Below are 15425 nucleotides of genomic sequence, written 5' to 3'. Positions count from 1 at the left end.
TTCTGTAAGAAATGACCAACAGGATGATTTCAGAAAGGCCTGGAGAGACTTACACGAACTGATGCTGAGTGAAATGAGCAGGACCAGGAGATCATTATATACTTCAACAACAATACTATATGATGACCAGTTCTGATGGACCAGGCCATCCTCAGCAACGAGATCAACCAAATCATTTCCAATGGAGCAGTAATGAACTGAACCAGCTACGCCCAGAGAAAGAACTCTGGGAGATGACTAAAAACCATTACATTGAATTCCCAATCCCTATATTTATGCACACCTGCATTTCTGATTTCCTTCACAAGCTAATTGTACAATATTTCAGAGTCTGATTCTTTTTGTACAGCAAAATAACGTTTTGGTCATGTATACTTATTGTGTATCTAATTTATATTTTAATATATTTAACATCTACTGGTCATCCTGCCATCTAGGGGAGGGGGTGGGAGGGTAAGAGGTGAAAAAATGGAACAAGAGGTTTGGCAATTGTTAATGCTGTAAAGTTACCCATGTATATATCCTGTAAATAAAAGGCTATTTAAATAAATAAATAAATAAAATAACAAACAAAAAAAAAAAACAATAACAAAAATAGAGTTCAATTTAACGAGTTTTGTGTGGCATGGTGGGAGGTTGGGAAACTGGAATGACCCTGAAAGCTATAAAGCAAGGATTCTTAACCTTTGCTTTTTATGGACCCTGCTGAAACTTATAGATTCGTACTCTGAATAGTGTTTTATTGCTTACATTCATAATTGAAAGAAATGCTAAATTTCAATTAGAAGTGAGTGAAAATTAAAATTTGATTTTTTTTCTCATCTGAATTCAAAGATCTTCTCCTGAAGTCTATCCATGGGATCCAGACCCAAGGGTAAGAACTCCTACTCTAAGGAAAGGTAATAATAGAGGGCTATATTAGGCACATGGTTGTCAGGCAATTTCGTGTGTGTACATTTGTCTCTACAACTGGATTGTAAAGTCCCTGGTGATAGTCTCCTCCTGTTACCTAACATAAGACTGAAAACATATTAAGAATTTTTAAAAATACTAAACCAAAGGGAAAATATAATAGTCTCTTGCCCTTGGGGCTTTAACATATGTGCCATGGACTGGACATACAATCTATACATAAAACAGTGACATCCTGAAGATTTACTGGATTTTGAGCACAAAACACAAAATCCCAAGAAATTGTTGACACTGAAAAGGAGAACTCGCTTTCATTCCACTGCCAAGCAATACTAATATGCAGCCAAGCCTGTAATCGGAACCCCATCTCTACTTTTTAACTGCCAGAGAGAACTTATTAGAGCTATGCTACTAGGAGCTCTGACTATAGGATAGATCTGTTCATCAGAGCCCACAGGATTTTATCCTGTCACCCCTCTCCCTGAAATCGCCCATGTTCTCTACACTGTACAGATCCAACTTGGGATCGAGAAGGTCCCAAGTCGCAGTGTATCGGCAGAAAAGACTGGCTATCTGTTTTTCCATTGATGTCCCTGAACAGTCAGAACTTGAGGACTTGAAACTCTGGTGCCTTCCATAATTGGATCAGAGCTGCATCAGAAACTACCCATAATATGGATACTAGCTCTCTGTGCCAGTTAAGGCAAGCAAACTTGCAGTCCAGTTTTAGCTGGCAACATTGGGAAAGTGAGCTCTCCCTTCCACTGGAGTTGTCTCAGTCTCTCATTTCTAATGCACTGAGCCAAGAAACCATATGATCCACTTAACATCATATTCTTCAGGAGAGCAAGTTAGGTTTCTGATACATCTCCTTTGGCTGTTATTAAACATGTAGAAGTGATACTTTGCTAATCTTCTCCATCCATTCATCCATTCATTCAACATTTATAATAAGATGATGCGCCTGACCAAACACTGGGAGTCAGTGAGTTGTTTTTCTAACTGTGGAAATGAATTGTGCTGAGGTATCTACAGTCTCTCTCAAGGTCCTTCCAAGGACAGATTTTGGGGGTTGGCCTAAGGCCATGAACGTAGTTTGTGGTGAGGTAACAAAAGTTTTCCTTCAGTGCAAATTAAATCAGTCAGTAAAAAGCAATTCTACCATCTAGGTCTCATTATCACTGGGCTTTGATTACCTGAGCTAGTCACTCTAATAATCTAAATCTCAAATGGGCTCTCACTGCAGCAAAGCAATTCTTTTATGCCCCCTTAATAGATTTTTCTCTCATATTCCCCATGGCATATTTCAGACCTTCTCTTTTCTGAAACTTGTTGATTGCTTTCTTCTCAAGCTTTTTACATCCCGGCCTTCCACTCCCTTCTCAGCAGATGATCTTACTTCATATGTTACTGAGAAAATAGATGTCATTTGCCATAAATTTCTTCTTTTCCCCTTTTCTACATCTCAGAACCCTTTGACATCATCCACTGTTCTCTCCTGTTTTACTATTGCCTCTGATGAAGTGGAAGTCTTTCTCTATGCCAAGGCATGTTCATTTATCTTGACCCTATTCCCTCTCATCCCCTTTGGCAAATTACAACTCCCCAATTATCTTTTCTAATTCTGTAATTTTAAAATCATCATGCCTCTTTCATGTGAGGATTCCCCACACCTACCCATTATATATATTTTTGTAAACATCACAACAATCAATACATATTTGAGTTCAAAGAAATCCTTGAATTTTCTTCCCTCTTTCTCATTGCACAAATCCAGTCAGTTGCCATGACTGGTTTATTCTATCTTTAAAATATCTCATATTCATCCCTTAATCTCTAATTGCATAGTTAACATCCTAATTCAGTCCCAGATCACTTCTCCTAAAGAGCCTTCCCTCTTGAATCCACTATCTACATTTTGCAAATTATTTTTCAAAAGTACACATCTGATCATGCTGATGCTGTGTTCAATAAATCCATCCATTCTCTAGAACTTGTAGGATTATATACATACTCCTCTATCTGACACTTAAAACCCTTCCCAATCCCTATATTTTTGCCCACCTGCATTTTTGATTTCCTTCACAAGCTAATTGTACAATATTTCAGAGTCTGATTCTTTTTGTACAGCAAAATAATGTTTTGGTCATGTATACTTATTGTGTATCTAATTTATATTTTAATGTACTTAACATCTACTGGTCATCCTGCCATCTAGGGGAGGGAGTGGGGGGTAAGAGGTGAAAAATTGGAACAAGAGATTTGGCAATTGTTAATGCTGTAAAGTTACCCATGCATATAACCTGTAAATAAAAGGCTATTTTAAAATAAATAAATAAATAAATAAATAAATAAAACCCTTCCCAATCTTGTCCAACCTATTTTTTCAGTTTATTATATCCTTGACTCACTCTTTAATCCAGCCAAATTCTTTGTATTGTTCTTCACACAAAATACTTCATTTCCCATCTCCTTGACAGGAAAGTGCTCTTTCTCACTTCTGCTTCTTAGAATCCCTAGTTTCCTTCAAAACTCAGCTCACATACCACCTCCTAAATAAGGCCTTTACTGATTCCTCAAAGTAACTTCATCCTTTGACAAAATACCTTGAGTTTATTTTGTACATGCTTACATATATATACACAGATGTAATATTATATAACATACCTTATATGACATATTATAACGTACTATATGAGCACCCAAGAGAATGTTTTTTATTTCTGTTGTCATATGCTTGGCACAGAGCCTGACACATAGGCATTTAATAAATATTTGCTGATTGATACTCTTCCCAACAAAGCTGGGGTTCCTACCCTGGATAAGCTTCATAAAACATACCCTCAACAACTTGTTAGAGGCAAAGATAGTGGGAGAAAAGACAGAGAGATCTCTCAATGTATGGAAGCAGCTGTTAGTGCTTCACTTGGGGAAAAGGAACTGTTTCACTACTGTCTACTTTCCTAATTGTTCTTAGTAATTACTGAGATCTGTGGTTTCTTTGGTTCTGAGGAAGTATAAGTACTATAGTGTTTTCTAAAATTTTGTGTCCTGGGACAAAAGGACAGCCACTTCACTCTGGTTACATCTCTACCTCTCAATGATTTGGTGTTCCTTTGGATGTAATATAGCCTTGCCACACCAGCTTTACACGTTGCTGTTTGCCAGCCTGGTAAGAATGTCTGGCTTTCAGCAAGAAATTTTCTTATACGAGCCAAAGCCATATTTAGTTGTGAGGAAGAATACTTTGGATTAATATAGTACTTCACTTACAAAAATTTTACATAAATAACCTTTTCTTCTTATATCACTACATGCTAAGAAAAAAACAGGTATAGCTACCAATCCCTGATACTGCTGCCTAAGCAGGGCAATTTGGCATTTGTACACAGGCCCTCTGACGTGTGCAGGAAGAGAGACAAGGTTCTGCCCCTGGATAGAAAAAGGAGCAGGAGTCAACAGAGGTATTCTGCCCTGTGGCCTGATGGGCTGGCTATGAGCCCTGCCAGTTGTATAGAGGTTTCCCCTACTTCAGTGGTTGCCTCTACTCAGGAAGTCCTTGTGGTGTTGGACTCCAGATACCACCTCCTCTTGTGGGGTACAGGGTTCAAAGAATTGCTGAGAACAGAATTTTGTCAAATTTTGCTTGAGGGCCAAACTGAAACTCACACCCCCGGGATCCTTCTTGGCTTTCTGCTTCCCTGTCTGAGGCACTGTGGCCCAAGACATTTCACAGACTTTGTGGCTGGGGAAACTGAAAATGATTTCCAAGTCTGCTCCCTGAGCTGAAGGAGGTGTGGAATGCAGCTAGCTGGGCAAGAAACGGCGGAAGGGATGGGCTTCTTTCTCCTCATCCCACTGCCTTTGCTCCTCTCTCACCAGGGATGGACACAATGATCCTGACTGCCCACAGCCTGCATCATGCAGCCAGCAGCCATGGCCCTGGGAAGCGAGGCCTTTTCTGGCTCCGGTGGTTATGATGCTTTCTGTGTGTGTGAAGGGTGTAATGAAAGTAGGAGCTGGGGGAACAGGCAGTGAGCACAGCTGGTTCTCATTCTCCTACCTAATTTCCTCTGTAGGAAAAACAAATCTACTCAGGCCTGAGATGTCCTCTTGGATTTTTTTTTTTTTCCATTCTGTCTCAGCTGCTGAAGCCCAGTTTTTCTATCGGATCTAGGGTCGTGCTAAGGGTGTGGCTAAGGGCGACCATGGCCGCAGGCTCAGAATCTGTTGAAGCAGCAGTAATACAGACCGTCCAAAAGTTGGTTTGGTTTGACTTTGCATGCCTGCAAGCCTCCTCCCTCTCTCCCTCCCCCTCCCCATTTTGCCTTCCTAATTACAAGTATTTGTGGCTGCTTTTCAAATCAGTCGGATTCTTCCTAAGTATACGCTGACTTCCTGAGGGGGGTAGATGTGAATATCAGAAGAGGGAGAAGATATTCTGAGGGCCAAAAGAATTCAAGCTGGGATTTTTAAAAATGTGCTGCTTCTAAAACTCTGGCCACTTGAATGATTCAATGGAAGTGCTGACTCCGGCAATGGTCTAGCTAGAGGGAGGCCGCGTCCCACGTTGCCCGTCTGTGTGTCACCAGCATCTTTCTGACCCTGCGCGCCACCAAGGTGCACTCCAGGGCCCGGGTAGCGCCATCCGTGGCGTGGCAAGCAAGAAGCCTTTGCCCCCGGCCACCCTTATGCATCTCTTATTGCCCGGTTCTTTGTGGCCTCTCCATCCTTAACGTCCCGGGTGGCTGCCGTTAGGGATTCCCTTTCCCCCTGAATGGAGAGAAGCTAGCAGGGAGCTCAGTCCTGCAAGTCGGAGAAACCAGGGCGTGCCACGGGGCAGCGGAAAGCGCCCCGGCCAAGGCTAATCCCCTAAGCTCTCCGAGACTCGGTTTCCTCCTCTGTAGAAGGTTAAGCACACTCGCGCTCTCCCTCGGGCTCGCAGAGGCGTTTGGCGGAGTCCGTGCCCTAGAAGCGGGCATCGCTGTTATCGTTGCGGAGGCCAGGACGCCGGGGGACGGACCCTCACAACCGCCTTCTTTCCCACAGCGCCCAGAAGGCTTCCCTCGGACCAAGTTCCCAGGGCGCCAGAAGTGGCTTTCTTTTTGTCCTGTAGAGAGCAGGCTGGAAGGAATCCCTCTCCTCGGCCCCCGAGGGGCGTCCGGGTGTGCTCGGCCGTAGAACGGCCCCAAGCGAGCCCGACCAGGCGCAGGCTTTGGGGGGCGGCGGCGGCGGTCCGTCCCCTTCCCCAGTGTGCGAGGATGACATCACGGGCGGGGGCGGGGGGCAGGAGGGCGGGGGAGGGGCCTGCCCCAGACTTTCTTCGCCCATACATCACTTCCTAGCCGCTGCTGCCGCGGCTCGGCTCGCCGTCTGTCGGCCGCCCGCGGGAGGCTGCCCGGGAGCAGCGCCCCGCCGGCCCCCTCGCTCGGACCGCCTCTCCGGGATTGGGCCGCCTTTCCATGCTGCCGCCGCCGCCGCCGCCGGCTGAGCGCTCGGGCCCGCGGGGACCGGCTCTTCTCGGTGATTCATGGCTTGCCTGACCGGCGATGAGGTCCAGAACCCGGCCACCAGGCGACTTTATTCCAGGTAAGGAGCCGTTCGGCTGCTCCTGCCCGCGACCCCCAGGCCCCCGCGGGCCAACTTTCTCCGTCCCCGAGCGAGGCTCGGCGGTGCCCGGCCCAGCGCGGCGGTGCCCGGCCCAGCGCGGCGGTGCCCGGTCCAGCCCGGCGGTGCCCGGTCCAGCCCGGAGCTCTCCGCCGGCCCGCCCCTGCCCGCAGCCGGGCGCCCCGGTCCCTCCCCGCGAAAGAAAGGCGCTTTGGCACGTGTGCGCGGCTCTCCTTTGCCCCGCGGGTAAGGGGGCGGGGGCCGGGGGAAGGAAGACAAAGCCCGGGCTGCGGGCGGTGCTGTGCCGGCCCGAGCCTCGCGCGCCGCGCCGGGCGGGTCTGCGCCGGGACGCGGCAGGCTCCCCTCAGCCTGCCTCTGCTGCAGGCGCGGGGGAGCCGGGCCGGCGCGCCCGCTCCTAGCCCAGTGCGGGAAAAGCCCCCCGCCCCGCCGCTGGTGCGGGGGAGCTCCGGGCACTGGCCCCCGGACTCGGGCCGCCGGAGCCCCTCCCCTACACCTGCCGGGAGACCCTCGGCGGGCGGGCTCGGCGGGGCACCCCCCGCCTTCGCCCTGGGCCGGGGCGGCGTTCTCTCGGGCTGCGGGGGCCCAGCGCGCGAGGGGGCGGCGGTGGGCTGGGCCAGGGTCGTCATGGAGGGAAGCGGCCGGGGGCGCCCGTCGCAGCCGCCGCGAGAAGCCCCGGCTCTGGGGCAGATGTCGCCTCCGGGCCGCGCTCGGCCGGGGCGGGTCCCCCCGAGGTGCGGAGCCCGGGAGCGGGGCGCCCCGAGCGGACCCGGTTTGGTCCCTAGCTGGGCGCTGGCTTCTCGCTCCGCGGGGACTGCCTACACCGGCGAGAGAGACCAGTGTTTGGGTGCATCGGGTCGGGACGGCCGGAGGGCCTGCGTCCCACCCCCTGACGGGCGCCCCTCGTTTCCCTGGGCCGTTATCCAGGCCTCCTGCCCCGCTGCGGCTGCGGCCCTGCGGAAAGCTCGGGCCGGGCGGGGGCGGCACCTGGCGGGAGGGAGCCCGGCCGCCGCGCGTCGCGGGGGAGCGAGGAGCAGCTGTGCGGTGGACAGCCGCGCGCGTGCGGGGCGCCGTGTCTCCGGGGTACGGCCACTCGCCGCGCCGCAGAAACAAGCTTGGACGGCCTCTCCCCCCCAGTAGTCGGGCCGCCCACGCGGCAGGTCTGCACTCAGCGGGGCGGCCCGGACAGCAAGACCGCCAGGCTCTGGCCCTGCTGCTCCCGGCTGCCCCCCAAACGGCGGCCTCCCGCGCTTAGAAAGCCCACCAAAGGCTGCCTTCAGTGTTACCTCGTCTCTAGCAATTGGTCAGGATTGGGCCAAAAGAGGCGGGCGGGGCGGCGCGCAGGCCGGGACAGAGCTGGTGCTGACAGTTGGGGATGGTGTCCCGGAGACACCGCTCCTTAACAAACGGAGGCTGTGTGGCCGCGGTGCTGTTATATGGGAAGGGGTCGGTCTGAGCGTGAGCCGGAGAAGAAAGAAGGGACAGGCTGACAACTTGGCAAATGATAGCGTATAAAGTCTATGGCAACTTGCAGTTTTAGACTTCACAGCCGGAGGGGACTTCAGAGGCAACTCACTTTGGAGGCATAAAGTTCTGGGCTCTGAATCAGGTGTGATCGATATGTTATTGGAATACAAAATAATCAATATATAATTATTGATGTTTTAATTATATTAAAATATGATTCTGAAACGTTTAACAGAATAAAGATGCAAGGTTGATGATGTTAATTAGTTGTTTTCTAAGCCAATGTGTGATGTCCATTTCTTTTTGAATTTGATATTTGATGCTACTGATCTAGCCCAACTACTTCATTTGTACTGATAAGGGAAACTGAGGCCCAAACTGGGAAATAAACTGCCCGCATAGGTAATAAACAACGTATGTGGGGGTTAAACTTAAGCTTAAAGCCAGCTGTTTCAGATAACATGGTAGGTGAAGGGGAGGGAGACACTATCCCAACCCTGATGTTTACTATTTGAATGACTATAGACAAGACACTTCCACTTTCCAGGCTTCAGTTTCCCATCTATATAATGAAACAATTTTGGTATGTCTGGGATTCTTAACCTGGGGTATTTGAACTTGTTTTAAAGAAATATTTTAATAACTATATTTCTTTTTTTTTATTTAATAGCCTTTTATTTACAGGATATATACATGGGTAACTTTACAGCATTAACAATTGCCAAACCTCTTGTTCCAATTTTTCACCTCTTACCCCCCACTCCCTCCCCCAGATGGCAGGATGACCAGTAGATGTTAAATACATTAAAATATAAATTAGATACACAATAAGTATACCTGACCAAAACGTTATTTTGCTGTACAAAAAGAATCAGACTCTGAAATATTGTACAATTAGCTTGTGAAGGAAATCAAAAATGCAGGTGGGCATAAATATAGGGATTGGGAATTCAATGTAATGGTTTTAATAACTATATCTCAACACAGTAGTTTCCTTCTTAATCCTGTGAATTTTATCTTATATGATACATGTTATATCCTCAAAAGGAATCTGTGTGTTTCACCAGACTGCCAATGGGATCTGAGATATGAGAAAAGGTTAAGAATCCTCTTACTAAATGATCCTGCGATGCCTCAGTTTTCTCGAGATCTGAGTACTGTGACTCCTGATTTCAAATATGGGTAACTGTGGAGATGGTCATACCAGTAATAAAAATGAGAGTTATGGGGGAAAGTAGGACTTAGGATAATTATGAAAAGATAACATTTTCCTATTTTCAGGAGAATACAATTGACTCATCAGTTGGACCCAGTATAATTGGGGGTCCCAATTATGAACAGAGGCTGCATTAAGCCCATCTTGAATCTGAGCTGAGGTATTTCTGGCAGCATTTGTGCATGTGAAGTGCAAAGTGCACATGTTGTATGTTCAGAACCAAGGCTGCAGTGAAGTTGCAGAATGCACCATGGGCAAGTGCTGCCAGAAATATCTCAGATTCATTATGCATTTGATTTTGAATGAATTTTTGGCCATTTCAGAAATTTTTACTCTTGCTAAGTTTTTGTGGCCCTTCCCCTTCTCTCCCCCCCAGTTTAAGAAACTTTGTCTTAGAAAACTGGTCATCCAGTGATAGGTGCAGTCTGGAATATCAATGTGGTCCAACTGAAAGCCCATACCTGGTCAACTTAGGGAACAAGATCAGAATGAGATCAGCTTAAGGGAGATGTATCTTCTCCATCTGATCAGAAGAGAAAGGGCAAGCAAAAAGCATTGCAATGCACTGAGAAAAGCACTGAACTCAGAGCTAGAGACTTAGAATATTTGAGACTACTGGTTCACTGTTATATGACTATGGGCACTTAATTTTCTGAGGTTTTTGTTGCTTTATCTATACTTATGAAGATCTCTTAGGATACAATAGTTTATGTCAGTAATAGTAGTTTTGACAAGGGAAAAGAAATGTTATAAAAATAGAAATTTTTACAAATTCTTATAAAATTCTTACACATTTCCAGACAAATTCTTATAAAATCCAGACAAATCTGGATTTATATGCATGTATACACACACATGAACATAATGTGTGTTTGTATTAAAATTTTTTCCAGGTTTCTCTGATTATGTGCATACTTATCTATGTTTGTATGTATCTACATATATATGTATCTATCTAGGGGGTAGCTATGTGACACAATAAATAGAGTATCAGACTATTTCTTTTGAGTTCAAAAACAGCCTTAGACATTTACTAGCTATGTGACCCTGGGCAAGTCACTTAACACATCTGTAAACCAAACTGGAGAAGAAAATGGCAAACTAGTGTCTTTGACAAGAAAGCTCTAAATGGCTGACACAAAGAGTCAGACACAAATGAACAATGTTTATTAATAGGCTCCCAAGATCATCCCTAAATTTCTTAAGACTTTGCCCTTCTTTTCTACAGCTTTGAAATATTGTATTTATGTCATGATTCAGTACTCTATGCTAGAGTTGTGTCTGTGTGCAAGTCTCCCTATTTCACTGTAAATCCCCTTAATTTTATAGAATGTGAACTGCTTGAGGGCAGGGATAGTTGCATTTTTGTCTTTGTATCTCTAGTATTTAATGTAGTGCCTGGAGTAGGTGATTAATAAATGCTTGTTGATTGATTGATTGAAGTTATGCCCGTATTTCCTTTCCAGGGTATCTAATGTTGGCATCTTTTGTTTTATAGAACAAACTGGTACATCTCCAAAAAGCTACCTAACAAGGCCAATTTTTGTCCTGAATATAAAATTAGTTTTCCATTATGAAATTAGGAGTTGTTATTTTGGTGGAAAGATAGAGGGAAAATCTAGCCCTTAAGTTAGCATAAAAGCACACAACAAATATTTTCATATCCCATTGGGGGAGGCCAGGGAATGATAATTTTCTGATTAAATAATTAATCTGAATACTCCAAACAAAACACAAGCTATGAATGCAAACACACTGAGGTGATTTTCTGGTGGGCCGATGAATGGCCAAGCATTGGGGGGGAGAAGCCACAAGAACAGTCGAATGAACGGAGTTTTCTTGACTAGAACATTCCAAAGTTGTTCCCAAGCCCCCTCCCTAGTAGGAAGAGCTCTCTTTGCTAACTTAGATCCATCCCTTCCCTCACACTTGGCAAGCCTGTGGAGGACCGCTGAGAAGAAGAGTAGCTGTAGCTGAAGCTCAGCCATGAGTCCCAGATCATCAGGAAATGAACCAGTGTGGGGAGCCCATTTACTGAGCCATGTGGCTGAGCAATCTTGAGACATATGGCTAACAAGCATGTCCTCATATAGGCCCTTAGGTCCAGTTCATTTAGGCCAACTAGAAAGCAGGGGTCAAAAATATTTCAAGCAAACAAGAGAGTGCTCAGAGAGAGCTGGAGAAATGCCCAGAAGCCATTTTCCCCATCTCAGATTGCCCTTGTTTCTCCTTTGGAAACACTAAGAGAAAAGTTGACATATGTCTATAATCTGGGACCCCAAGTCACCCATATGGGGGTCTGACCGAGAGCAGAATGTGAAACACTTTCAGTTTTAGAGATGGAAAAGAAAAAAGGGTGATGAAACACCTCCTCTTGAAAGATCAATCATTTCTAAAGGAGCTCAGAGCCTTACTCTCTAGATTCCTGGACAGTTATGACCCAGAATCCTCCCCTGCTCCCTTTTCCCCTGGAGGAATTCATCATTAAAGTAAGACCTTACAGAGTTATAAAACTAAGTGCATCTAGATCATCATGAAGGTCCCAGATGACATTCCAAACATGCTCTCTGCATGGCTCTCTGCTCATGGGTGATTGAGATTCTCTCTTCTTTGGCAAGAGGCCAAAAGGGAGGAAGCAAATTGAGACTCAAAAAAGGACTTTTTTCCTTCTCCCTATAGACAATAGTCTTTGTACATTAACTGTGATATGTTCTGGTTAGGGCTTTTTCTAGCGGAAAGACAGACAACTTAGGCTTCCTTAAGTTATAGGGGTATCTCATATGTTCTAAAAATGAGCTTGCTTTTAAATCAGCCTTAGTACATGTCTGCCTCCAGCACAAGTCCTCCTCTTCTCAGCCACTTGTCCCCTAAAATATTTGCTTAGGTTATTGCCCCAAATCTGTAGTTATGCCAGTGGAAGACGGTGGTCACTGATTTCAGTGGAAGAGTAAGTAACCCAGACAATAATTTAGTTTAATAGAGATAGAGTGGGTGGCACAAGTATGTAAAAACTGGTAAAGAGACTAAGAAAATGGCACTTCTTTTTTTCCCCAAAGTGGAGAGGGATGAATAATCCTTGATGGTCAGGGCTAGGTGGTGATTGTTGGTAGGTAATTAAACAGTAAACAGAAGGAGTGGTGGAACTGTGGGTTGAAGACAATGGAGACTAAATTTCAAAGTCCAGGGACAGAACGGTGGTCCAGGTAGAACCCAGACTGAGCTAAAATGTCTGGAAGGAAAAGATAGGAAATGAACAAATTTCTGTGTATCTCTCCCTCTCCCTCTCCCTCTCCCTCTCCCTCTCCCTCTCCCTCTCCCTCTCCCTCTCCCTCTCCCTCTCTCTCCCTCTCCCTCTCCCTCTCCCTCTCCCTCTCCCTCTCCCTCTCCCTCTCCCTCTCCCTCTCCCTCTCCCTCTCCCTCTCCCTCTCCCTCTCCCTCTCCCTCTCCCTCTCCCTCTCCCTCTCCCTCTCCCTCTCCCTCTCCCTCTCCCTCTTTCTCCTCCCCCAACCCCCCTCTCCCATATCCCACATCCTTCTCCAGGGAACTAGGAAAAAGGAGAAGCTATTCAATAATAATTTTTATTAAATAATAAATTGGCAAGCAGATGATCAGGAAGATTGGTTCACAGTGGTAATTTCTGCCTTTCTACAGGATTATTTTTACCTTCAGCAGCCAATAGAACAGTTGATAGTTGCCAGGGATATGGCTAGCCTGGTGTGCAGCCAGATGGAAACTGGACTGATCTCCTGAGATGTTAATTTAGGGAGCTTCTGGGGGCTTCTAAGAGGTATGTAAATTATAAAGGTAGAGACTTGACTTCCCTTCAGAGAGATAGGAGCAGGGCATAAAAAACAGGTGTAGGAAACTGTTGATTTATCCCTCTTCCCCTTCCCCCCACACCCTATGGAGGTAGTTGGTCCACAGGCAGGTGTTAGTACCTGTCTAACCGATAATGTTTCCCACATTGCCGTTTAGTGGGCCATAAGGATAAGATGGCAAAGCAGGCCAGCAGGCCTGGGAGGTGAGGTTCCAACTGGGTAGCCATGGGAATGTCAGTGGGGGAGATAATCAGATTAGCAGGGAGCTCAGTGCCAAAGTGAAGAGCCCAGGGGGTTAAGTGAGGGGAGCTCTGGTGTGGAGGCCTGAATATAGGTGTTAGAAATGTAGTCCCGCTTTGTCTCTTAGGGTACAAAGCAGGACTTCAGCTGGCAGAGCAGGAAGTGGTTAACTCCACCCCACCCCAAGAGTTTGGGGGAGGGATTCCCAACCTGAGCAGGGGCCCTGGAAGTAGAACTGAGTCTGACTGCTCTCTGGCTTCCTGCTAGGCTGGGGACCACTGAAGGGCCAGGAAGGCAGGGAATGGGGACTTCTAGAAGACAATGAGTAAAACAGAAGCAGGAGCAACGGAGGGCAGACTGGGTCTAGCCAGCCTGTGGAGGGGAGGGAGCCCCGGGCTCACTTAGGGGGCTACCTGAGCACGCACACATACTGGGAGTGAGATCTCTTGCCCTTCTAAGGTTCCAACACAAAAGCAGGACCCCGGGGTCAGGGTGATCAGTGGCAGGGGGAGTTTTTGATACTCCCCTCCCCTTCATGCTCTAGAATTTATGAATGTAGATATGGAAGGGAGGTTGGGAGAGTGAGTGTAACTTATAACTTATCTCGCCAGAAGATAAATTTAGGGGCAAAGCACCAGGGATGTGAGCAGACAGGAGTTAGTGCCCTTTCCCAGCAGGCCATGGTGGGGCGCTTGGGTTTGACTTTTCCATCAGCCTATTGGAATGAATGCCATGGCTAGATGGCCAAGATTATGGCTGTTGCACTGATGGAGCTGGAGCTAGTCAGCTTAGCTGCAGGGCAAAATGTTAAGCTTTGAGGCCCTGGCAAGTACCCCTTTCCCCATCATTATATTAATCATTATATTGAAATTATATTAGTTATTGTTTCATTGTTAATTGCTAATTTGTAGACTTTAATTCTATTATTTATAATTTTATAAAATGTGTTATGCATATTTGTTTTTACATATTTATTGTTTTATTGTACTGATATTTGCCATATTATATTTATATTATTATTTATTAATTATTCATTGATTGTATTAATTATATATTGAGAGGACAGATTCAATCATCAGAGTCCAAGGAGAAGAGGTCAGCCTTCTTCTAAAGGGCACAGTCACAAAATCAGGATTGGTAAGAAGGTAAATTGTCACACAATTTGGAGGTAGTAGAGAAAGTTCTTCTTACTGGTATTATTTAAGAAACAAATCACCAATGGGCATTGGTGGTTGGTACAACCTGGAATTTCTTGGTTAGTTCTAAGTTAGTAGTTCTAAGCTACAGTGGGCTAAAATGCTTGGGTGCTACATTGAATTCTGCACCATTAGGATGAAAGAATGGATTGGGAGAGGGAGAGAAAGAAAGAGGCAGAGGAGAGACATTAGTAAACAGTTTAGATCCAGATATAAAAGCTTTTCCTGAGTATCAATCCCTGCTTTAGTGGTCATAAGCACTGAGATTTAGTTCTTTTAGGGGTTCTGCTGGGACAATGTGATAAGTGACTGACTGGTAGAGGGCTCGGCAGAAGGACTATATCTGACAACATAGGCAATATCCCACAAACATAGTTCCAACTTCTGCAAAGAAGAAAAAAAGGAGCACTTTCCCAACTTTTCCCCCAAGCTCTGGTTCTCTGTAGAGAAGGAGAGGACAGAAGCACAAGGAATTACTTTTCCACACCTTGTTTTCCTTGGCTGTGATAATTTTTCCACTTCTGAATGGCATTTATTGCTTCACACCCTCTCCTATCTCTCCTTCCTTCATCCCTTATTGAATCCCTGGAGACCTGGGCAGGCAGATCCTCCCCCTCCCCCTGAAGGGATCAGCCTCGTGGAGACCACAGCAGCTGTTGGTTTTATCATAGTGGGCATAAAAGGTGATCATTTGGCCTTGGCATATGGCTATGAGCAAATTATGGGAAGCCTGGGTCCTGGAATCAGATGTGGAGCTAGAAGGAACCCTAGAAGTCACTTAGTTCAAACCCTATATTTTATAGGTTAGAAATCTTGGGTTGAAAGAAGGGAAATGACTGGATCTTAGTCATGCAGGTAGTAGAGTATAGATCTGGTCCTGAATCCCAGGCACTCTTTCTGTCACACACCAGCTCCCCCTCCACATCACTCTGGGCTGATCACTGGAGGCCC

The 15425-nt window shown here is 46.2% G+C and overlaps 1 protein-coding gene across 1 annotated transcript in view; it reads left to right on the top strand.

Annotated features, from left to right (window-relative positions):
• Positions 1-6213: 6213 nt before the first annotated feature.
• GPSM1 (G protein signaling modulator 1) overlaps positions 6214-15425 on the top strand; it is a 125489-nt gene continuing 116277 nt past the window's right edge. The window contains exon 1 of the mRNA XM_031954948.1: positions 6214-6501. Within this exon, the coding sequence (XP_031810808.1) occupies positions 6443-6501 (59 nt within the window). The 5' untranslated portion in view covers positions 6214-6442. The remainder of the gene's footprint in view (positions 6502-15425) is intronic.

This window comes from Sarcophilus harrisii, chromosome 2 (genome assembly GCF_902635505.1).
Source record: "Sarcophilus harrisii chromosome 2, mSarHar1.11, whole genome shotgun sequence".
Lineage (NCBI taxonomy): Eukaryota > Metazoa > Chordata > Mammalia > Dasyuromorphia > Dasyuridae > Sarcophilus > Sarcophilus harrisii.
The sequence above is the reverse complement of the archived record's forward strand: the minus strand, read 5'-3'. Positions and strand labels throughout refer to the sequence as shown.